General features: G+C 39.9%; 1 protein-coding gene and 1 pseudogene across 8 annotated transcripts in view; one reads left to right on the forward strand and one right to left on the reverse strand.

Moving 5' to 3' along the window:
* IL20RB (interleukin 20 receptor subunit beta) overlaps positions 1-25,517 on the forward strand; it is a 45,573-nt gene that overhangs the window by 15,149 nt on the left and 4,907 nt on the right. For 2 of the 8 annotated variants that reach the window (XM_053599305.1, XM_053599303.1), the window contains exons 4-7: positions 5,843-5,967; positions 7,957-8,107; positions 11,396-11,538; positions 13,011-13,080. In XM_053599305.1, coding sequence (XP_053455280.1) covers positions 5,843-5,967; positions 7,957-8,107; positions 11,396-11,538; positions 13,011-13,080 — 489 coding nt within the window. The other 6 variants (XM_053599306.1, XM_053599309.1, XR_008381608.1 and 3 more) reach the window with 5 other exon arrangements.
* On the reverse strand, positions 22,936-23,092 carry LOC128592769 (uncharacterized; annotated as a pseudogene).

Raw genomic sequence — 25,517 nt, forward strand, 5'->3', positions numbered from 1 at the left:
GTGCAGTAGAGTTCCTTAGAAATACAGTTGAACAGCAAAGAAAGAAACTCAGATAAAGAAGATAAGACTTTTGAACTTATCCCAAGCATTCAAATAGGCAGAAAAATGGAGAACAAGAACAGAATATTCCCTGAGAAAGTTATGGGATCATTCCAAGAAATCTAACATCTGAATTATAGGGATTCCCAAAGGAGAAAAGGATGGTCCCAAAGGCACAAATTCTCTGCTCCAAGACGTTATAGTGGAGAACTTCCCAAGTATTGCAAGAGACACAGAAATTCAGATAGTAGATAGTTTCAGAACTCCAGCATGACTCAATCCAAACAAAGCATCTCCGAGACACATTGTAATTAATTTTGCCAATGTTAATATGAAGGAGAAACTTTTGCAAGCATCCAGGAGTAAGAAAAGTATTGCTTACAAAGGGAAAAGTATCAGGATGACTGCAGATCTTTCAGCCAAAACTTCCAAGCTGGAAGACGATGGTCATCAACCTTCAACCTTGTTTTTTTTTTTGGCCGGGGCTGGGTTAAACACAACAATTTCAAGCCTAGGATCCTATACCCTGCTAAACTGAGTTTCATTTGTGATAGAGAAATCAAATACTTCATTGACATGCTGAGGAAATTTGCCATGACTAGACCAGCTCTACAGCAAATACTCAGACCCATTCTTCATAACGATCAACAGGAGGGTCCACAGCACTGACAAAGGCAGACAAGTGGTGACCTTAGGTCACAAGGCTAACCTCACCAAAGTAAACCGACCCAGAAATTAAAGAACAAAGCCTAGCTTCTGCAATGGTGACAGGGATAAAATTAAGCTCTGGACTTCTGAAAAACAAGATGACCAAAAGTCTGCCACATCTCTCAATTCTCTTCAATTAATGTAAATGGTTTGAACTCTCCTTTAAAGAGGCATAGGTTGGCTGACTGGATACAAAAACTCAGGCCAGATATCTGTTGAAACTCACCTTACCTCAAAGGATAAAACAAAACTCAGGGTGAAGGGATGGGCAACAGTATTCAAGGCAAATGAAAAGCAGAAGAAAGCTGGGGTTGCAATCTTGTTTGCAGATACAATTGGAATCAAACCAACAAAAATAAAGAACGACAAAGACAGACGCTACATACTGGTCAAGGGAAACATACAATACAAAGAGATTTCAATAGTTAACATCTATGCATCCTATCTGAATGCTCCTTGATTTATAAAACAAACTCTGACTGATATGAATGATATGATATTTTCTACACTATAATAGTTGGAGATTTTAACACCCCATTGGCAGTCCTGGACAGATCCTCCAAGCAGAAACTAAACGAAGAGATAATAGATTTAAACAAGACCCTAGAACAAATGGACTTAACAGACGTTTATAGAACATTTCCTAACAAAACTGAATACACATTTGTCTCATTAACCTACAAATAATCTTCCAAAATTAGATCTTCCATATCTGAGGTCACAAGGCTAACCTCAACAAATTCAAAAGAATGGAAGTTATCCCCTGTATCTTCTCAGACCATCATGGAATAAAAGTTGAACTAAACAGCAACAGAAATCTTCGTACTCAAATAAAATCATGGAAACTAAATAACCTTATGCTGAATGATAGCTGGGTCATAGACAAGATCAAGAAGGAGGTCATTAGATTTGTGGAACAAAATGATAATGAAGCCACAAACTATTAAAACCTGTGGGATACTGCAAAGGCAGTCTTCAGAAGGAAATTTATAGCATTAGATGCCTTCCCATTCTGTTTAAGAAAACAGAAAGAGAGCAAGTCAACAATATAATGGGCCATCTCGAACAACTGGGAAAGGAAAAACAATCTAATCCAAAACCTGATATAGGAAAAGAAATAACCAAAATTAGAGCAGAATTAAATGAAATTGAAAACAAAAGAATTATTTGGAAGATCAGCAAAATAAAAAGTTGGTTCTTTCAAAAGATTAATAAAATTGATAAACCCTTGGCCAGACTAACCAGAAACAGAAAAATAAGATCTCTAATAACTACAATCAGAAATGATAAAGGGGAAATAACAACAGATACTGCATAAATGCAAAAGATTCTCAACAATTACTACCACAAACTCTATGAAATATGAAAATGTAGAGGAGATGGACCAATATCTGGAAGCACAATACCTTCCAAAACTCTGCCAGAAAGATTTAGAAATCTTAACTAGACCAATGTCAAGTACTGAAATAGCATCAATTATACAAAATCTTCCAAAGAAGAAAAGCCCTGGATCAGATGGTTTCACACCAGAATTCTATCAAACCTTCAAAGAGAAACTAGTTCCCATAATGTATAAACTTTTCTAAAATATAGAGAAAGAAGAAATCCTCCCCAGCACATTCTATGAGGCAAATATCACCCTGATCCCCAAATCAGGAAAGGACCAAACAAAAAAGAAAACTATAGAGCAATATCATTAATAAATATTGATGAAAAAATATTGAACAAGATATTAGAAAACATAATACAATGACACACTAAAAAGGTTATACACCATGATCAACTGGGTTTTATCCCAGAGACACAAGGTTGGTTCAACATATGCAAATCTATAAATATAATGCACCATATAAATAGAATCAAAAACAAAGACCATATGATTCTTTCAGTTGATGCAGAAAAGGCTTTTGACAATATTCAGCATCTTCTCATGATAAAAACACTCAATAGAGTTAGATGGCACATTCCTTAAGCTGATAGAGGCCATCTACAGCAAATCCACAGCCAATATCATATTGAATGGAGTAAAACTGACAGGATTTCCACTCAAATCTGGAACCAGAAAAGGATTCCTACTGTTTCTACTGCTATTTAACATAGTGTTGAAGTCCTAGCCTTTGCAATCAGGCAAGAGAAGGAGATCAAAGGAATACAAAAGGGGACAGAGGACATCAAACACTCCCTCTTCACAGGTGACATGATCTTATACCTGGAAAACCCCAGGAAGTTAACTAAAAAGCTCTTAGAAGTGATCAAGGACTATAGCAGTGTCTTGGGATACAAAATCAGTACCCATAAATTGATAGCTTTTGTATATGCCAACAATCATCAAGCCAAGAATAAAATCAAAGACCTTTTACAATAGCATCAATGAAGATGAAATACCTGGAAATACATCTAATAAAAGACATGAAAGATCTCTATGAAGATAATTATGAAACTTTGAAAAAAGAAATAGCAGATGTCAACAAATGGAAGAATATACCATGCTCATGGGTGGGAAGAATCAACATTGTTAAAATGTCCGTATTACCCAAAATAATCTATAGATTTAATGCAATCCCCATAAAAGCACCAATGTCATACTTCAAAGAACTTGAAAAAATAGTACTTCAATTAACATGGAACCAGAAAAATCTCTGAAGAGCAAATACAGTTCTTAGAAATAAAAACAAATCTGAAGGCATCACACTGCCAGATTTCAGGTTATCCTATAAGACTGTAGAGATTAAAACAGCATGGTACTGGCACAAAAATAGAGACATAGATCTATGGAATAGGATAGACAATCTAGAGATGAACCCAGCCACCTATCATTATTTAATCTTCCTTAGGTCTAACAAAAACATGCAATAGGGAAAAGAATTCTTATTTAACAAATGGTGCTGGGGCAGCTCCTATGGCTCAAAGGAGTAGGGCTCTGGCCCCATATGCCGGAGGTGGTGAGTTCAAACCCAGCCCTGGCCAAAACTGCAAAAAACAAAAGCAAACAAACAAGAAAACAAAAACAAACAAACAAACAAAAAAAAACAAATGGTGCTGGGAGAACTGTTTATCCACATGTAGAAGACTGAAACTGGACCTACACCTCTCACCATTAATAAAAATTGATTCTTGTTGGATAAGAGATTTAAATTTAAGACACAAAATAATAAAAATTCTAGAAGAGAATGTGGGGAAAACATTTGAAGATATTGGCCTGGGAAAAAACTATGAGGAAGTTGCTATTGCTCCCTAGCAATTGCAACTACACTAAAAATAAATAACTGGGATTTGTTCAAGCTAAAAAGCTTTTGTACAGCTCAGAGTACACAGACAAAGCAAATAGACAGCCTTTGGAATGGGAGAATACTTTTGCATGTTATGAATCTGACAAAGGCCTGATAACTAGAATCTACAGAGAACTGAAATTAAATAATAAGAAAAGAGCAAACAATCTTCTCTGTAAGTGGGCAAGAGATTTGAACAGAAACTTCTCTGAGGATAATAGATGAATGGCCAAGAAACACATAAAAAAATGCTCTTCTTTAATCATCAGAGATATGCAAATCAAAACCACTCTGAGATATCACCTAACCCCAGCAAGATTAGCCCACATCACAAAGTCCCAAAACATCAGATGCTGGCATGGATGTGGAGAGAAGGGAACACTTCTACACTCCTGGTAGGATTGCAAAATAATACAGCATTTTTGGAGAGAAGTATGGAGAATCCTCAAAGATCTAAAAGTAGACCTTCCATTTGATCCTGCAATCCTATTACTAGGTATCTACCTGGAAGAACAAAACTCATTTTACCACAAAGACATTTGCATCAGAATGTTTATTGTGGCTCAATTTGTAATTGCCAAGTCATAGAAGCAACCTAAGTGCCCAGCAACCCATGAATGGATCAATAAACTATGGTATATGTATATCATGGAATACTATTCAGCCATTAAAAAAGATGGAGACTTTACATCTTTTACATTTACCTGGTTGGAGTTGAAATACATTCTTCTTAGTAAAGTATCACAAGAGTGGAAAAATAAATATACAATGTACTCCATACTAATATGAAATAAATATATAAATGATTACATGCTCATAAGAACAATAAAACAGGGTGGCACCTGTGGCTCAAAGGAGTAGGGCACTGGCCTCATATGCCAGAGGTGGTGGGTTCAAACCCAGCCCCGGTCAAAAACCGCAAAAACAAACAAACAAACAACAATAAAACACTAATATAGTGTTGTTTAGGGGTAGAGGGAAGTAGAAGGGGGAGTGGGGAAGACAATGAGGAAGGATCTTACCTGATGTGAGGGTATAACATGTCCCCTGGGTGAGAGGCTCTTCTACAAATGGAACTTTACCCTGGAAGTAAGAATAATGTAACCTAAAAATTGTATCTTCATATTAATTTGAAAAAAAAAAAGAAAGAAAGAAAAAGTGGTGGAGGGGAGAGGCACAGATCATAAACTTTTAAAAGGGAAAGAGATAATGTTTACTTGAGTATTTAATTACTTTTCTTATGTGCCTCTGGGAGAAGGAATAGAGGACTTCATTATAATTAAGGGATTTTTTTTTTTTTTTTTTGAGACAGAGTCTCACTTTGTTGCCCTGGGTAGAGTGCTATGGCATTATAGCTCACAGCAACCTCAAACTCCTGGGCTCAAGTGATTTTCTTGCCTCAGCCTCCTGAGTAGCTGGAACTACAGGCACCTGCCACAACTCCCGGCTATTTTTAGAGACAGGGTCTCGCTCTTGCTCAGGCTGGTCTTGAACCTATGAGCTCAGGCAATTCACCCACCTTGGCCTCCCATAGTGCTAGGATTACAGGCATGAACACCACACCTGGCCAAAGGATTTTTTAAAAAAGGGAGAATTGTAAGTATTTGTTGTTTGTTTTTTCATTCATCTGTTATTCAAAAAGCATTTACTAAGCATCTGCTGAGTGCTGGAGAGTATTCATGGACATGTTTCCAAGTGCTGTGAAGATATGGCTCTCTACTTCCCCTAGGGGGATGGCATGATTCCATGTATGACATTGTCATCATGTTCCAGGGAATCAGTCCTATTTGGGACTGGCTTTGACTCTCCCCTTGTCTTTCCAACAGCCATCCTCACCCCACCGTGGATGGAGGTCACCAAGGATGGCTTCCATCTGGTTATTGAGCTGGAAGAGCTGGGGCCCCAGTTTGAGTTCCTTGTGGCCTACTGGAGGAGGGAGTCTGGCACTAAGGTAAGACTTCCTGCCTTGATTTTGGGTCAGGTCCCGGGAAGGAGGCACAGATTTCTGAAAATGAGTGAGGGAAGCTCTCACTGGCCATCCTGAGAGTGAGCAGTCCTGGGTAAAGTGTGTAAAAGGAGATTAGAGTACTTCCTCGGTCTCAGGCCTGGGCTGGGAGCCTTTTCAGGTTAGATCTGCTAAAGTGTGGGGGCTGCTTCCTTGCCCTAAGCCCTAACCTAGCTGGACCCACAACACCTTTACAAAGAATTTTTTTCTCCCTCATGAGCTGGTCTCTTCAGCCACTTTGGGGCAGCAGGTCAGGTGTTCCAGATCAAATGAATAATTTCAAAAGCAGATGAGGCTGGTACAAAGTTCTTGAGGGTGTATATCTTGGCAGGGTGCAGGAGTGGGGGCAGTGAGCCAAGAGCTAGCTTATGAATAAACCTGAGCAAGTGAGCCGTGCAGAATGCCGAGATGGGGTGCTGCCTTGCCATTGGGAAGATTGCTGCAGTCTAGGGTGGGTAGAAGGACAGTTCTCAGAAGGAATGGCCAAACAAGCCATAGCAGCAGGAGGGCTGGCGCGTTAGCAGGAATGAGGGAACACTGAGATCTGTGGAGCCCCTGTCCAAGCTGATACGGTGACAAAGCCTAGAGACCCACTCCAGTCAGCACAAGGAAAAATAGTCTTTGTCATAAGGATTAATATGGTACAGTAAGAGCCTCTCACAGGGTCTATGAATGGAGTTGGCACAGGGCCAGGCTGCAGCGCAGCCTCCCTTACCCAGGGCCCTGTGCCTAAGGAGTCCTTGCTTCCCCCTGGTGGGCCCTCACTACAGCATGCTTCCTGTGGCCCTCTCCCAGCCTTCCCCAGGCCTTGATCCCTCATCACTCCTTCTCACAGGTGCCTATGATTCAAAATCTCTCAGGCCTGACTCCCTCTCACTGTGTCCTTTCTCTGTCCCTACTTCTAGGTCCAGGCACCCGGTTATCCTAAGACCAAATCCTTAGAAGAGCAATAGATGGGTTTTGCTTATTTTATCAGTCCAAGCTTTAGGGATCACAGGTAGCCAGCTGGCCTCTAATTAGACAATTTTCAGAGAGAGGCACCCTTGATCTTACAGCAGTGTCTGTGGGCAGGACACATTTCCTGCCATCCATTCATCAGGGGATTAAATGGTGAGGCAGGTGGGGCAGGCAATAATACTGAGTCCAAGTATTTACTCCTACTAGGTCACGGCCCACTGTTAGGACATGGCACTGTCAGGCAAGCAGATGGAGTGGTGTGGGGGACCGGTCAGGCCCCCTGCATGCTCCCTCAGATTCGTTGGGATAGAGCCCACTCCCCACCCTTGGTAACTGGCAGGGATGTTGCTGAGAGAAGAACATGTACCCTGAGTCATCTGGGCTGGGTCCAGACAAGCCTCCACAGGCTCAGATACAAAACACAGAGATGGGGGCGGAGGTGGGGCAGGTGAACAGATGAGAGAACAGATGGGTGGACAAATGGACAAGTGAGGAGCTACTGTCCGCCAGCTCCAGTGCTCCTTGCACTGACCCCCCCTGGCAGTAGTGACCATGCCAAGCCCCTACTCATTCATATTTCCAACCTTCAGGTCTCTGCCCAAATGTTACCCTGTCAGAGAGGCCTTCTTTAACCTCCCTGTTTAAAGTAATGCCTCCTCATCTACCTCTTTGCTCTGCTTTTCCTTCATAGCCCTTGTTACCACCTGATATGTGTATTTATTATTTATTGTCTTTCTTTCCCTATGGGAGCTCTGGGAGAGCAGGGACTTTGTTTTGTTCAATGCTGTGTCTCTATGCCTAGAACAGTGTAGTAGGTACTTAATAAATATGAAAGCATAAATGAATGAGTGAACAAATGTGTGCATAAATGAGAGGATTGTGGAAAGGAAATGTTAGCAGCTTTCCCTCCCTGGCTCTTCTGGTGCTTTCCAGTCCTGCTGCCCTCAGGAACTAACTGTATTTTCTGGTCTCCCAAAGGAACATATCAAAGTGGTGAGGAGTGGGGGCATTCCAGTGCATCTGGTAACCATGGAGCCAGGGGCTGCATACTGTGTGAAAGCCCAGGCAGTCGTGAAGGCCATTGGGAGGCACAGCGCCTTCAGCCAGGCAGAATGCCTTGAAGTTCAAGGTAAGGACAGCCTCCCTGTCCCCTGGAGACCTGGATGGGTGATAGCCCTCCTAGCACATGCTCAGATGCCTGCTAGGTTCCTTTGGTTAGGAGTTTTCCTTTGATTTCACTGACCTGCCCCGCAGGCTGGGTGGGTTCCCATGGTGAAAGTATGTGTCATTCTAATTCCCTGGAGGCAGGAGTCCACCCTGGGGCTAGATGGGGTTCCAGCAGCTGTCTGGAACACTTACCCCCTTGAAGTTTCCTAGGCTGGGGGCCAGATGTTGCAAGACTGGTTTACTGAGTGGTCACTGCTTGTGAATCAGAGGGGGCTGCAGGAGTGGCAGATCTTGTAAGGAAGTACCACATTGTATAATGACACTGAATAAGGTCACAGCTCCTTTTATCTGGAAGGATCCTTTTGGAAAGTCTACAGGATCCTCTTGTTTGACCTATTTTTTTCCCCTGAATATTTTATGGTGTAAAAACCTGTAATGTTTAGAATATTTTGAAAAGAAATGAAACCATACAAATCCCTGTATCCCATGACCCTGCCACTAAAACACCGCTACATTTTAGTGGTGTATAACACTTTTGTGTTGAACATTTTAGTCTTTTATAAAAAATAAATAATTATCTTGAATACGTAGTACATTTATATGGTTCCAAAAATAGATACATGTAAAAATTCTCTTTTTCACTCCTCTTCCCCATCTATATACTTCCTGCACTCTCTTCTGTAGGTATTAGCTTCTTGTATACCCTTCCGAAGACTTTTTAATGCATATGCAAGTAAATGAGAATGTATTTATATAATGGGAGCATGCTCTAGGCATTGTTCTGGATCTTGTCTTTTTTATTTTATATATTGTGTAGCATTTTCTATAGTGATAAAGAAATCCCTTTAGCTGCCTTTGTAGCTACATAGTAATTCCATTGTTTGAATATATAATAACTAATTTAACTAGTTCCATATTGATGGGCATTTAGGTTTTTCCCCCAAATATTTTGCCTTTATAGCCAACGTGCAAATTAATTTCCTTGGGCATAGATCATTTGCTGGTGTGTATATATTTGAAGGATAAATTCCTAGAAGTAGAGTTGCATGGTCAAAGTCATACATATTTGAATTTTGATCACTGTTTCCAAATTCCTCCAAGGGATGTTATCCTCCAGTCACTCACTGCCCAAGTGTAGGCACATACTATATTCCTATCACATGTACACTTGTGCCCATTTTTTCACAAATATCATATCTATAATGTTTTCCATGCAGATTTCTTGATTACTATATTTTATGTTACTTTTAAAAATTATGTGAGTCAAGCATGTTTAATAATCCAGACAACACAGAATTACATAAAGTAAGTGGTAAGTGCTCTGTTCTTACAGAGGTTTCCTTTGGCAAGTTTATTTCCTGTGTGGTATCAATGCACACCGACATACAAGATGTCCAACCTTTTTTCTTTCCTCTGCACACTGGAAGAAGAAGAGCTGTCTTGGGCCACACATTAAATACACAAACACTAATGAAAGCTGAACAGCAAAAGAAAAGGTCTCTGCATACTTTTTGTGATATCCAACACCATAGATAAGCAAAACAGTCCTCAAATAATCTGCATGTGGCCCACAGGCTGCAGTTTGAACACCCACTATACTGTACCTGGCTTGACTTCATTTAGAAGTATATTGTGAATGTCCTTTCATGTCAGTGCATATGGATCTACTTATTTTTTAAAAACATGCACAATAGCCAACATATGCAAGTGCCAATACATGTAATCAGTTATGAGGCTTGCATTTCAGTCCAGCTGTTGCTAAGAACTGACTTATACATATAACTATTTCCTTCCTTGGAGTTTTTTTTAGAATTAAAATCACGGAGTGGGTGAAAGGGCGTGAACATTTGTGTACTTCTTGATGTATATTGCCAAAATACTTTCCAAAAGCGGTGAAACAACATACAGTGCCCCAGTCACGTGTGAGTTCATACTTCTCCATAGCCTCACTGGCTGAGTGACCCTTCACATTGCTGGACAGCTGCCTAGTTCAGAGGCTAAATGAGTTTCTCAAGGTTGCAAGGAACAAAGATGAGAAAATAACCTGTCCTCTTCTGCATCTCCAGATGCTCAGGTCTGGCCCTTTCTGCTACATTCATTTGGTAAAATAACTGTGGTCTTTGGAACCAGCCTTCCCTGCATGACCTGCAGTAAGTCATGCAACCATTCTGAGCATAGAATCCTTTTTTATAAAAGCAGGGATACAGGCAGCGCCTATGGCTCAAAGAAGTAGGGCCGCTGGCCCCATATACCAGAGGTGGTGGGTTCAAACCCAGCCCCAGCCAAAAACTGCAAAAAAAAAAGAAAAAAAGAAAAGAAAAGCAAGGATACTCACACTTGTTGTGAAGTTATGAAAAATAAGTGACTATACGTGTGGCCCCTATCACAGTGCAGAAGAAGCTCTAGCACACATAATAGGGGCTAGATAAATCATAGTTATTATATGACTCTTCTGAACTCACTATTTCATCCATAATATGAATTGATGCCAATAGCAAATTATGAAATACACTTCGTTTTCAGTTACCGCCCAGCTCTGTTCTATGCTATTCTCCTTCAGCACCTCCCCCTCCTCCTTCTGGGGGCCTGGCGCTCTGCCTTCCTCCTGGCAGTGGTGCCAAGGTACGTGCTAACAAGACTAGTGGCTTAACATATGATACTCCTCCCTTTTCCTTACCCAGAAAAAGGTTTTAATCTTTTTAATCCTGGAGCTTTCAGGAAACCAGGTCTTAATCTTGATTCTAGAAAAATCATTTTAAAAAAAGAGAGAGATTCTGCATGGTCGCTGTAATCCTGGCACTCTGAGAGGCAGAGGCTAGGAGAATTCCTTGAGCTCAGGAGTGAGAGACCAGCCTGAGCAAAGTGAGACCCCATCTCTACTAAAAATAGAAAAAATTAGCTGGACATTGTTATGGGCATCTGTAGTCTCAGCTACTCTGGAGGCTGAGGTGGGAGGATTACTTGAGCCCAGGGGTTTGGGAGTTTGACGTTGCTATGAGCTAGGCTGATGCCATGGACAACACTCACTCTAGACTGAACGACAGAGAGAGACTCTGTTTCAGAAAAAAAATATGAAGAAATGGTTTTATTGGTGGTAATTTTAGTCACTAGGGCAAATATCAAACCTTAGAATGTTGTTATCTGCCATTTTGGCTAATGTGCAGAGCCAACTCCAAGAAACTGGAGGAGGCTTGGTTTAGAGATTTTGTCTTCACCGTTGTTTCCTAAGGTGTTATCTTTTTGTTTCCAGAAGAGGCCCTTCCCCTGGTGCTGGCTCTGTTTGCATTTGTTGGCTTCATGCTGATCCTTGTGGCTGTGCTGATCTCCATCTGGAAAATGGGCCAGCTGCTCCGATACTCCTGTTGCCCTGTAGTGGTTCTCCCAGACACCTTGGTAATAGTGTTCTTTTTTCCTTCCATCATGACACTGACCAGATGTAGTTTGGGCCTCGGTTGGCAATGGGCACACATTTTGTGGAATTAGAGGCATTTATACAGAGAAATGAGAGTACTTATAGGACTTTGGGTCTAATCAGAGGGACTAGGAGAGACCTCTCTTCTCCAGGGCACAGTGACTTCCCTGAGGAAGGCTACCTCTTTCTTCTCCCAGGACCTGACATAGCCAAAAGAATAGATATGTTGTTGACCAAGGATGCTTGGGGTTTTGGGAGTCATGCATTCTTACCCTTCTGAACTGGCCTGCCTAGTATTCTAAACCCCTTCCCTCAACTATAACAACAGCTATGCCCAGTAACATGTTCCAACACAGCATATTCAATCCCCATGCGAAAGGCCTCATTGTTCTCAGGGTGAAGAATACGTGTGTGAACATGGGAGGCATGGATTATGCTTTGACTTTTGTTGGGGTGGAGTGCAGTGAAGAGGCAGCAGGCTGGACCTTCATCATGTGTCTTGGGGTTAGGGGTGCCCACCTATATTTCCAGCTTCTCACAAGCCCAGAATTCTTGTCTTACTCCTGATGATAATGGACCATGGGTCTGAGTGGGGATAGGCCTGTGTGCCCATGCCATGGTGTGTGAAAAACAAAAGCAGGCCTTCAACAGCTCTCTCAATTGCTTGTCCAGCTGCCTCTCCAGTTTTCCTCCCCAACCCTGACACCTCAACCACACAAGGCAGCACAAAAAAACAAAACAATGACCACAATAAACAAGGTTGGAGTGGTGTCTCAATACCTGTAATCCTTGTGCTCTGGGAGGCTAAGACAGGAGGATTGCTTGAGCTTAGGAGTTCAAGATCAGCCTGAGAAAGAGTGAGATTCCATTTCTACTAAAAATAGAAAAATGAACTGGGCATTGTGGTGGGCACCTATAGTCCTAGGTACTTAAGAGGCTGAGGCAGGAGGATCTCTTGAGTCCAAGAATTTGAGATTGCTGTGAACTACAATGATGTCACTGCACTCTAGCCAGGGTGACAGAGTGAGACTCTGTCTCTAACAAAAAACAACCTCCCCCCAACACTGTAATAAACAAAAACAAAAACAAAAAGCCTATCCCTGTCATCCCAGGGGTTTCTCACAGTTATCTCCTGGGAAGAGGGAACCTGCAGTCAGCTTCTGGAAAGCAAATAGAGCTGGAACTTCTGCCTGTAGTTCCTCATCGGCCTGGAGTCACTCTGGAAGGAGTCATTTTTTCTCTCCCCACACAGGAGGAGTAATTCTCCCAGTAATCCAGGCCACAGGACACCCCTCCACCTTGTTATCTTAATGTCCACTCTCCCTTTCTCTCCAGTACTTTCAGGACCAGGTAGTCATACCATATTAGCTAATACTAGAATAGAGCTAAGTGCAAGGTACTGTATTAAGGCTTTAAATATATTGACTCATTTCATTTTCTCCTTTTCATAAAGCTTATCAATGTCCCTCTCATCTGCCCCGCCCTTCTTACTCCGACTGAATGGCTTACTGCTATACCTAAAGGTAATACAGTGTATCAAATACAGGGGGACAGGATGGGCCTTTATTCCCAACCCCTCAGAAAGAGCTTGAGGGTTTCATAGTATCCTGAAGCATAAAAGGATATGTACTCTATAGTAGTTGGGATAATTAAAAAAAAATATCAATTAGGTCAAATGTTTTATGACATTGTTCAGATAATCTTTGCCTCTACTGATTTTTTTTTTTTTATTGTTGGGGATTCATTGAGGGTACAATAAGCCAGGTTACACTGATTGCATTTGTTAGGTAGAGTCCCTCTTGCAATCATGAGAAGGTGTGGCACACACCAAGGCCCCACCCCTCTCCTTCTTTCCCTCTCTCTGCTTTTCCTCCCCCCCCATGACTTTAATTGTCATTAATTGTCCTCATATCAAAATTGAGTACATAGGATTCATGCTTCTCCATTCTTGTGATGCTTTACTAAGAGTAATGCCTTCCACTTCCATCCAGGTTAATATGAAGGATGTAAAGTTTCCATTTTTTTTAATAGTTGAATATTATTCCATGGTATACATATACCACAGCTTGTTAATCCATTCCTGGGTTGGTGGGCATTTAGGCTGTTTCCACATTTTGGCGATTGTAAATTGAGCTGCAATAAACAGTCTAGTACAAGTGTCCTTATGATAAAAGGATTTTTTTCCTTCTGGGTAGATGCCCAGTAATGGGATTGCAGGATCAAATGGGAGGTCTAGCTTGAGTGCTTTGAGGTTTCTCCATACTTCCTTCCAGAAAGGTTATACTAGTTTGCAGTCCCACCAGCAGTGTAAAAGTGTTCCCTTCTCTCCACATCCATGCCAGCATCTGCAGTTTTGAGATTTTGTGATGTGGGCCATTCTCACTGGGATTAGATGGTATCTCAGGGTGGTTTTGATTTGCATTTCTCTAATATATAGGGATGATAAGCATTTTTTCATATGTTTGTTAGCCATTTGTGTGTTTTCTTTAGAGAAGGTTCTATTCATGTCTCTTGACCATTGATACATGGGATTGTTGGCTTTTTTCATGTGGATTAATTTGAGTTCTCTATAGATCCTAGTCATCAAGCTTTTGTCTGATTGAAAATATGCAAATATCCTTTCCCATTGTGTAGGTTGTCTCTTTGCTTTGGTTGTTGTCTCCTTGGCTGTACAGAAGCTTTTCAGTTTAATGAAATCCCGTTTGTTTATTTTTGTTGTTGTTGCAATTGCCATGGCAGTCTTCTTCATGAAGTCTTTCCCCACGCCAATATCTTCCAGTGTTTTTCCTATGCTTTCTTTGAGGATTTTTATTGTTTCATGCCTTAAATTTAAGTCCTTTATCCATCTTGAATCATCTTAAGTGGGGAAAAGTGTGGGTGCAGTTTCAGTCTTTTACATGTGGCCATCTAGTTCTCCCAACACCATTTATCGAATAGGGAGTCTTTCCCCCAAGGTATGTTCTTGTTTGGTTTATCGAAGATTAGGTGGTTGTAAGATGTTAGTTTCATTTCTTGGTTTTCTACTCAATTCCAAATGTCTATGTCTCTATTTTTGTGCCAGTACCATGCTATCTTGACCACTATGGCTTTGGTAGTATAGACTAAAATCTGGTATGCTGAGGCCCCCAGCTTTATTATTATTACTAAGAACTGCCTTAGCTATACGGGTTTTTTTCCGGTTCCATACAAAATGCAGAATCATTTTTTCCAAATCTTGAAAATACGATGTTGGTATTTTGATAGGAATGGCATTGAATAGGTAGATTGCTTTGGGAAGTATAGACATTTTAACAATGTTGATTCTGCCCATCCATGAGCATGGTGTGTTCTTCCATTTGTTAAAATCCTCTGCTATTTCCTTTCTGAGGAGTTCATAGTTTTCTTTATAGAGGTCCTTCACCTCCTTTGTTAGGTATATTCCTAGGTATTTCATTTTCTTTGAAACTATGGTGAAGGGAGTTGTGTCCTTAATTAGCTTCTCATCTTGACTGTTATTGGTGTACACAAAGGCTACTGACTTGTGGACATTGATTTTATATCCTGAAACATTACTGTATTTTTTGATGACTTCTAGGAGTCTTGTGGTTGAGTCTTTGGGATTCTCTAAGTATAAGATCATGTCGTCAGCAAAGAGGGAGAGTTTGACATCCTCTGCTCCCATTTGGATTCCCTTTATTTCCTTGTCTTGTCTAATTGTATTGGCTAGAACTTCCAGTGCTATGTTGAATAGTAAAGGTGACAGAGGACAACCTTGTCTGGTTCCAGGTTTAAGAGGAAAAGCTTTCAGTTTTACTCCATTCAGTAAAATATTAGCTGTGGGTTTGTCATAGATAGCTTCAATCAGTTTTAGAAATGTGCCACCTATGCCTATAGTCTTCAGTGTTCTAATTAGAAAAGGATGCTGGATTTTATCAAATGCTTTTTCTGCATCTATTGAGAGGATCATATGATCTTTATTTTTGCCTCTGTTAATATGGTGGATCACGTTTATAGACTTGCGTATGTTAACCCAGCCTTGCATCCCTGGGATGAAGCCTACTTGATCATGATGAATGACTTTTTTGATGATAAGCTGTAATCGATTGGCTAGGATTTTGTTGAGAATTTTTGCATCTATATTCATGAGTGAGATTGGTCTGAAATTCTCCTTTTTGGTTGGGTCCTTCCTGGTTTTGGTAATAGGGTGATGTTTGCTTCATAGAATGTGTTGTGGAAGATTCCTTCTTCCTCAATTTTTTGGAATAATTTCTGCAGTACAGGAATAAGCTCTTCCTTGAAGGTTTGATAGAATTCTGGAGTGAAGCCATCTGGACCAGGGCATTTTTTGGTTGGAAGCTTTTTTATTGTTTCTTTAATGTCAGTGCTTGAAATTGGTCTGTTCAGGTGCTGTATTTCTTCCTGGCTGAGTCTAGGGAGAGGGTGTGATTCCAAATATTGATCCATTTCCTTCACATTGTCAAATTTCTGGGCACAGAGTTTCTGGTAGTATTCAGAGATGATCTCTTGTATCTCTGTGGGATCAGTTGTTATTTCCCCTTTATCATTTCTGATTGAGGTTACTAGAGATTTTACTTTTCTATTTCTCGTTAGTCCGGCCAATGGTTTATCTATTTTATTTATTTTTTTCAAAAAACCAACTGTTTCATTAATTTTGTGAATGATTCTTTTGTTTTCAATTTAATTGATTTCTGATTTGATTTTGGAGATTTCTTTTCTTCTACTGATATTAGGCTTAGATTGTTCTTCTTTTTCCAAATCTGTAAGATGGCTTGTGAGTTTTTTGATGTCCTCTCTTTCTGTTTTTTGAATGTAGGCATCTAAAGCGATGAATTTTTCTCTCAAAACTGCTTTTGCAGTATCCCACAGGTTTTGGTAGCTTGTGTCTTCGTTGTTGTTATGCTCGAGGAAGTTAATAATTTTCTGTTTTATTTCTTCCTGCACCCATCTATTATTCAACAGAAGATTGTTTAATTTCCATGTCTTTCTGTGGGGTCGAACGTTTTTGTTAGAGTTGAGTTCCACCCTTAGTGCTTTGTGGTCTGAGAAGATACAAGGTAAAATTTCAATTCTTTTGATTCTGTTGATATTTGTTTTGTGTCCCAGGATATGATCAATTTTGGAGAATGTTCCATGGGGTGATAAGAAGAATGTGTATTCTTTATCTTTGGGATGGAGTGTTCTATAAGCATCTATCAAGCACAGTTGTTCTAGGATCTCATTTAAATCTCTTATATCTTTGTTTAATTTCTGTTTAGAGGATCTGTCCATCTCTGTAAGAGGAGTGTTAAAGTCCCCTGTTATTATGATATTATCAGATATCATATTGCTCAGACTGAGTAAGGTCTATTTCAAGAATCTGGGAGCATTTAAATTGGGTGCATAAATATTTAGAATAGAAACGTCTTCTTGTTGTATTTCTCCCTTGACCAATATAAAGTGACCATCTTTGTCTTTTTTGACTTTAGTTGCTTTAAATCCACATGTATCTGATAAGATTGCAACTCCTCTTTTCTTCTGAATTTCATTTGCCTGAAAAATTGTCTTCCAACCCTGACTCAGAGCTTTAATTTGTCTTTTGAAGCCAGGTGTGTTTCTTGCAGACAGCAAATGGATGGCTTGTGTTTTATAATCCAGTCAGCCTATCTATGTCTCTTCAGTGGGGAATTCAAGCCATTAACATTTATTGAGATAATGGATAAGTATGGTAGAGTTCTATTCATCTTATTTTGTGAGATTCCATTGCTTAGTTTTATCTTTTGCATCAGTGTGGAGATTAGGTTCTGTCCTTTAATTTCTGAGTTTTTACTTTGTTGCTGATCCATTGTGATGGTCAGTGTGTAGAAAGGGTTGAAGAATTTCCTGTAGAGCTGGTCTTGTTGTGGCAAATTTCCTCAATGTTTGTATATCCGTAAATGATTTGATTTCTCCATCAATTTTAAAGCTTAGCTTAGCAGGATACAGAATTCTGGGCTGGAAATTGTTCTGTTTAAGTAGATTAAAGGTAGATGACCATTTTCTTCTTGTTTGGAAAGTTTCATTAGAGAAGTCTGCAGTCACTCTGATGGATTTGCCCCTGTAGGGCGACTGGCGCTTACTTCTGGCAGCTTGCAGAATCTTTTCTTTTGTCTTGACTTTGGACAGGTTCATCACAGTGTGTCTTGGAGAAGCTCAGTTAGAGATGAGGCGATCTGGGGTCCGATATCCCTCTGAAAGCAGTGTGTCAGAATCTTTGGTGATATTTGGGAAATTTTCTTTTATAATATTCTCTAGTATGGCTTCCATTTCTCTGGGGTATTCTTCTTCCCCTTTGGGATTCCTATAACTCGTATGTTGGAACGCTTCATAAGGTCCCGTAATTCTGACAGTGAATGTTCTGCTTTCTCTCTCTTCTTCTCTGCCTCTTTCACTATCTGAGTTATCTCAAGAACTTTGTCTTCTACCTCTGAAATTCTTTCTTCTGCATGGTCTAACCTGTTGCTGATACTTGCCATTGCATCTTTAAGTTCCCTAATTGACTGCTTCTGTTCCTTCAGCTCTGCTACATCCTTTCTATATTCTTCATATCGTTCATCTCTTATTTGATTCTGTTTTTGGATTTCCTTTTGGTTATTTTCCACTTTATTAGCAGTTTCCTTCATTGTTTTCATCATGTGTATTCTAAATTCCCTTTCTGTTATTCCTAGCATTTCTTTATTGGTGGAGTCCTCTGCAGTAGCTACCTCATGGTCCCTTGGCGGGGTTGTTCTGGACTGGTTCTTCATGTTGCCTGGAGTTTTCTGCTGATTTTCCTCATGAGTGATTTCTTTTATCTGTTTCCTTGCCATAATTTTCCTTTCAGTTCCTCTTGCTCTTTAAGTTCCTGTACCTGTGGACTAAGGTTTCGATGAGTCCTTTTGGTATAGGACCAGAAGGATGAGAAGTTTGAAAAGCAAGAAGGGATGAAAGAAAGAAGGAAAGAACGAAAAGAAAATAGAGAAAGGAGAGGGGGTGGGTAAAAGGAATATAGACGAGAAGAAGAGAGGCACAGAAAGAGGGAGACAGAGCAATATAGGTGTACAGTAGGGTACTTTGATACACCTTAAAAAACCCCAACCTATGGGGGTGCCCGGTTGGGTTGTTCCCTTGAGGTCAGCAGCTCTTTGCTAACCTGATCAGACACAGTACCCCACCTCCACCAAGTAGAGAGGAAAGACAAAAATGCTATAAATCAAACCAAGAGAAGCAAACAGAAAACTTTACAGGATAAATTTGGGTGAAAAACCAAATAATAGGAGTAGAAACACTAGCAAAAATGAAGTTCTAGTTATTGAAAAAGGCAACAATGGGAAATTGTATTTATACTTGAAAACTGGAGAAAGAAAAAAATCTGTACAGAAAAGGTTGAAATTAAAAAACAAAACAACTACAACAACAACTTCAAAATAACAAAAAACAAACAAACAAAACAAAACAAAACAAAACAAAACAAAAAAACAACCAAAAACAAAACAGTATATATATCTTGTTGAATATTGTCTGGGCAATAGGTGGTCTTCTGGGGTATGAGATGTTAATTACAATGTTGATACGACTGGAGGCTTCCACTGATTTCTCAAACCCCACAGGGTAGACACCCTAAGTCTCTCTTCAGCCCTCTTAAAAGGCACTTTAAGCTTCTAAACTTGCTAAGCAGAAGCTTTCCCAGGAAAGTGCTTGTCGCTGGAATCACTGGTGAAGTGGTAATCTACCGGTGCCAAAACCGGTCTCACTCTGCTCCTGAGGGTTAGGGCTGTAAGGTGGCTCAGACCCTGCCTTTAGGCTGCTCAGTCACTAGGTTACTAGGTCCCGCCTGATCCTTGCTCTGCAACCCCTAGGACAGACCTTGTTGGGGCAGTTCTCTCACAATGGCTCCCTGTGGCCCACAGCCAAACACTATTAGCTCCGTCTGTCTGGCTTAGTGGGTCAGTCTGGGGTCCCAGACAATGCCCAAAGTTCTCTGCATTCCTGCTCAAGCTCTCCCCAAGGCAGTTCAACTGAGTGCCAAGTCCAAAAACACCAAAACAGTTCACAGGTAAGGCTTTTCCGGTTTGCAGTCTCACTGCTACTGCACTTACAGCTGTCTGCGGGATTAGACCGATTGAACACATGTGATTACTTGCCAGTTTTCCACTGTTTTTGTCCTCCTCTTGGGGTCCAGGAGTTTCTCGCTGACTTCCTGTATCCTCAAAGGGATGATTATAGGCAGATTCCACCAGCCAGAGATGCCTGGAGTCTTATCTCCCCAGACTCATGGTGCCCAGATGCAAGGAAGCTGTTACTCAGCTGCCATCTTGCTCTCCACTCTGCCTCTACTGATTTTTTGTCAGCTGTTCTATTAACTATTGAAAGAAGAATTTCAAAATACCATGATGAATGGAGATATATCTGTTTTATTCTTAATGTCAATTTTTTCTTCATGTATTTTGAGATTCTGTTTTAGGTGCATTCAAATTTTGATTGATACATCTTCCTGACTAACTAGTTCATTTATCATTATGATTTTTTAAATCTCTGGTAATAGTCTTTATCATGATATAAATGTAGTTCTTTTTTTGCTTACTGTTTTTATGGTACATTATTTTTGGACTAAATAAATCAATTGAGAGGCAAAGATTGTCAGAATAGATTTGTATATTAAAAACAAAACAAAACAAAACAGAAGAGGCAGATCAAGATGGCAGACCAAAAGGATCATTCAGCTGAGCTCTAGAATGAATGGGGAGAAAGAGAGAACCTGGCGTGGGGACTTTACCCAGAGTCATAGCTAAGGGAGCACAGCGAGAAGGTGGTGAACTGGATACAGTGTATGATCTGGAACAGTGGACATTTGATAAGTTAGGCAAGTGATTGTGACTGGCTAGGATTTGCTGTCCCTCCCACAGAGGCTGGGATGGAAGGAAGTCTTTTAGGAATTTTCAGTAGTTGGGGGAAGCTGCACATTGAGTGGAAAGCCTAGAAGAGTGGGTGAACTTGAACAGTATACAGATATCAGATTTGAATGCTGGTTGGGGTGGAATTGCCATAGATTTGGTGACTGGTGATGCAGCTATACTGAGAAGGTCTCAGCAACCAGAGGACTGCCATTGTGCGAAAGTTGTGGGAAGGTTTTAGCAGGGGCCTAAAGCATGGTTGTCTTAATTATGCCTGTGGGGATCAGAACTCCACTCTTGGGACAGGCTGAGGGACTACCACATACTCCACAGGAACTGGAGTTGGGGGGCATTGTGAGACCTGCCCCTGAAGGATTCTTGTGAGCTTTAAGATCCCAACCTGATGGGGTCTGAATGCTGAGGTACGTACTCCAAAACTGACTACATCCTAGGACACAAACCAAACCTCAGCAAAATTAAAGAATAGAAATTATACCTTGTATCTTCTCAGACCACAAGGCAATAAAGGTAGAACTGAACTCCAACAAAAATATTCACCCCTACACAAAGACTTGGATATTAAACAACCTTATCTTGAATGATATTTGAGTTCAGAAAGAGATAAAAGAAGAAATCATTATATTCCTCAAACAACAATGAAGACGTAAGTTACCAAAACCTGTGTGATACAGCAAAAGGAGTCTTAAGAGAAAAATGTATCACATTAGATGCCTACATTTGAAAAAAAGAGAGCACATGAACAAACTCATGAACCATCTTATGCAAACGGAAAAAGAAGAAAAATCTAATCCTGAGTCCAGCAGAAGAAAAGAAGTAACCAAAATTAAACCAGAGATTAATAAAATTGAAAACAAAAGTATTATCCAGAAAACTAATGAAACAAAAAAGTTTTTTTTTTTTCAGACAGTCTCACTATGTCACCCTTGGTAGAGTGCCAGGGCATTACAGCTCAGAGCAACCTGTTTGGCCTTAAGCAATTCTCTTGCCTCAGCCTCTTGAGTAGCTGGGACTACAGGTCCCCACCATAATGCCTGGCTATTTATTAGTTGGAGTTGTCATTATTGTTTATTAGGCCAGGGCCTAGCTTGAACCCACCAGCCTTGGTGTATGTGGCTGGTGCCATACTCCCTGAGCTACGGGCACTAAGCCAGTTTTTTTAAAGATAAGTAAAATCAAAAAACCTTTGGCCAGATTAACTAGAAACAGAAAAGTAAAATCTCTAAAAACCTCAATCAGAAATGATAAAGGGGAAATAATAACAGATGCCACAGAGATACAAGGGATCATTTCTGAGTACTACAAGAAAGTGTATGCCCAGAAATTTGACAATATGGAGGAAATGAATCAATACCTGGAATCACACCCTCTCCCTAGACTTAACCACAAAGAAATAGATCTCTTGAATTCACTGATTTCAAGAACTGAGATTAAAGAAATAATAATAATCTCCCAACAGTAAAAAGCCCTGGTCCAGATGGCTTCACACCAGAATTCTGTCCAACCTTCAAAGAAGAGATTATACCCATACTGCAGAAATTATGCCAAAAAACTGAAAAAGAAGGAGTCTTCCTCAGCATGTTCTATGAAGTAAACATCACCCTGATACCAAAACCAGGAAAAGACCCAACTAGAAAGGAGAATTTCACAGTGATCATACTAGTAAATTTAGATGCAAAAACTCTCAATAAAATCCTAGCCAATAATTCCACCTACACATTAAAAAAATCATTCATCCTGATCAAGTAGGTTTCATCCCAGGAATGCAAAGCTGGCTTAACATACACAAGTCCATAAACATAATTCACCATATCAACAGAAGCAAAAACAAAGACCATATGATCCTCTCAATGGGTGCAGAAAAAGTATTTGATAAAATTCAGTACCTTTTCCTAACTATAACACTTAAGAATATGAGCATAGGTGGCACATTTCTTACTCTGATCAAAGCCATCTATGACAAACACACAACTAATATTATATTGAATGGAGTAAAACTGAAAGCTTTTCCACTTAGAACTGGAACCGGACAAAGATTGTCTTCTGTCAACACTACTATTCAACATAGTGCTGGAAGTTCTTGCCAATACCATCAGGCAAGAGAAGAAAATAAAGGGCATCCAAATGGGAGCAGAGGAGGTCAAACTCTCACTCTTTGCCAATGATATAATCTTACACTTAGAGAACCCCAAAGACTCAACCATAAGACTCCTGGAAGTGATAAAAAAAAATACAGTAATGTCTCAGGATATAAAATCAATGTCCACAAACAAGTAGCCTTTCTATATCTTCATAACAGCCAAGATGAGAAGCTAATGAAGGACACAATCCCCTTCACAGTAGCTTCCAAAAAAATGAAATACCTAGGAATATCCGTAACAAAAGAGGTAAAGGACCTCTCTGAAGAGAATTATGAAACCCCAAGAAAAGAAGTAGCAGAAGATATTAACACATGGAAGAGCATACCATGCTATTGGCTGGGAAGAACCAACGTTGTAAAAATGTCTATACTTCCCAAAGCAATCTACAGATTCCATGCAATTCCCAATAAAATACTATCATCATACCTTTAAGAACTGGAAAAAATAATTCTTCACACTTGATCTTAGCCAAAAGGCCGAGAAGCAATGAAAAATTAATTCTTCATTTTGTATGGAACCAGAAGAAACCCTGTATGGCCAAGACAATTCTTAGTAATAAAAACAAAGTTGGGGGTATCACCCTACTAGACTTTCTGCTATACCAAAAGGCCATAGTGATCAAAACAGCATGGTATTGGCACAAAAATAGAGACACTGATATTTGGAACCGAAGAGAAAACCATGAGATGAAACTAACATGTTATAGCCATATGATCTTCTATAAACTAAACGAGAACATTTGCTGGGGAAAAGAATCCCTATTTAATAAATGGTGCTGAGAGAAATGTCTAACCGCATGTAAAAGACTGAAACTGGACCTGCGCCTCTCACCACTTACAAAAATTGATTCAAGATGAATAAAAGATTTAAATCTAAGGTATGAAACAATAAAAATCTTCGATGAAAGTTTGGGGAAAGCACTTAAAGATACTGTCCTGGGGAAAGATTTTGCGAAGACTTCCATGGCAATTGCAACAACAAAAATAAACAAATGGGACTTAATTAAACCAAAAAACTTCTGTGCAGCTAAGAAAACAACAATCAAAGCAACCAAACAACCTTCAGAATGGGAAAAGTTATTTGCATATTATGAATAGGACAAAAACTTGATAACTAGGATCTATAGAGAACTCAAATTAATCAACAAAAAAAGACCCAACAATCCCATATATCACTGGTCAAGAGAGATGAATAGAACTTTCTCTGAAGAAGACAGATAAATGGCTAACAAACGTATGAAAAAATGCTCATTGTCCCTAATCATCAAGAAAATGCAAATCAAAACTACCCTGAGATATCACCTCACTCTAGTGAGAACCGTCCACATCGCAAAGTTTCAAAGTTGCAGACGCTGGTGTGGATGTGGAGAGAAGGGATCACTTTTACACTGCTGGTGGGACTACAAACCTTTTGGAAGGAAGTGTGGAGAATCCTGAAAGAATTGAAATTAGACCACCCATTTGATCCTGCAATCCCATCACTAGGCATCTACCCAGAAGAAAAAAAATTCTTTTATCATAAGGACCTTTGCACTAGACTGTTTATTGCAGCTCAATTTACAATTGCCAAAATGTGGAAACAGCCTAAATGCCCACCAATCCACGAATGGATTAACAAGCTATGGTATATGTGTACCATGGAATACTATTCAGCTACTAAAAAAGATGGAAACTTTACATCTTTTGTATTAACCTGGACAGAGGTGGGACACATTCTTCTTAGTAAAGCATTACAAGGAGGGACAAGCAAGAATCCAATGTACTTAATTCTAATATGAAGGCAGCAGACGAGCTAATACAAGGGGAGGGGAATAGGGGAATGAGCAAGTGGAAAAAGGGAGGTGGGTGGGGGATGGGGGATCATGGTATATGGTACACCTCTTGGGGGTGGGACAGAATTATAAGAGAGACTTCATCTAACAAATGCAATCAATGTAACCTAATCTTTGTGCCCTCAATGAATTTCAAACAATAAAAAAAAAAACCCTAGAAAAAAAGACCAGCTACATGCTATCTTCAAGAGACACACTTTAAACTTATCTGTATATTCATAGTTAAAGTATATCTCAACTATATATACTGATCTTGTATATATAGTCGATCTTGTATTCTGGGTTTAAAAAAAAAGCCATAAATCGATTCTGACAATTTCTACCTTTTAATTGGTGTAGTTAGTTCATTAACATTTAATATAATAATTGGTATGGTGTGTTAGGTTTAGGTCCCCCCCCCTCAAATCTGTTGCCCATATTTACCCTCTATTCACAGGCCATTATATTCCTAATACTCTCCCTCATTTTTCATCTTCTGGACCTGCATTCAGAGACCCAGCAGGGTTTTCCTTTTTACCTCAAGATCAGGGGTATGAAAATCTTCCCAAGACCAGAGCCTTGTTTGCGAGGAACAGAGTAAAAGACAAGAAAAGAATTGTGTGAAAGGTCAATACTTACAGGATTTCAGGTACACAAGAAGAGTCCTCAACTGCTAAGATCTCCTAGGGATCCTGATGCATTATGAGGCACATTCTAAAATTAGCTTTTGGAGAAAACCAAATAGCTTAGATGAGACCAGAGATAAGAAGAGTCTCTGACAGTATGTCCAATTTTGCCCAGGGCAGTGAGATACAGTAACCCTTGACTACCTTTTGCTTCTCTGTTCTCCTTTACCATCTTCCTTCATCATTCTGGTGTCTCTTTCTAGGTGCATTTCTTTCCGTAAGGCTCTTAATGTTTTCTGTTTTCACTCCAAGATTTTTGAATTGGGCAAATTCTCTGAGTTATGCATTTCCCCATAGTGCTGTGCGAAAAATAGATCATTAGGGTTCATTAAATCCCAACTACATTCTAGAGCTGTGCATCACTGCTACCTCCCTTGTCTCAGCCATGATTTTATTTTTATTTTATTTTTTAGGAAC

Source organism: Nycticebus coucang, chromosome 8 (assembly GCF_027406575.1).
Source record: "Nycticebus coucang isolate mNycCou1 chromosome 8, mNycCou1.pri, whole genome shotgun sequence".
Classification (NCBI taxonomy): Eukaryota; Metazoa; Chordata; class Mammalia; order Primates; family Lorisidae; genus Nycticebus; species Nycticebus coucang.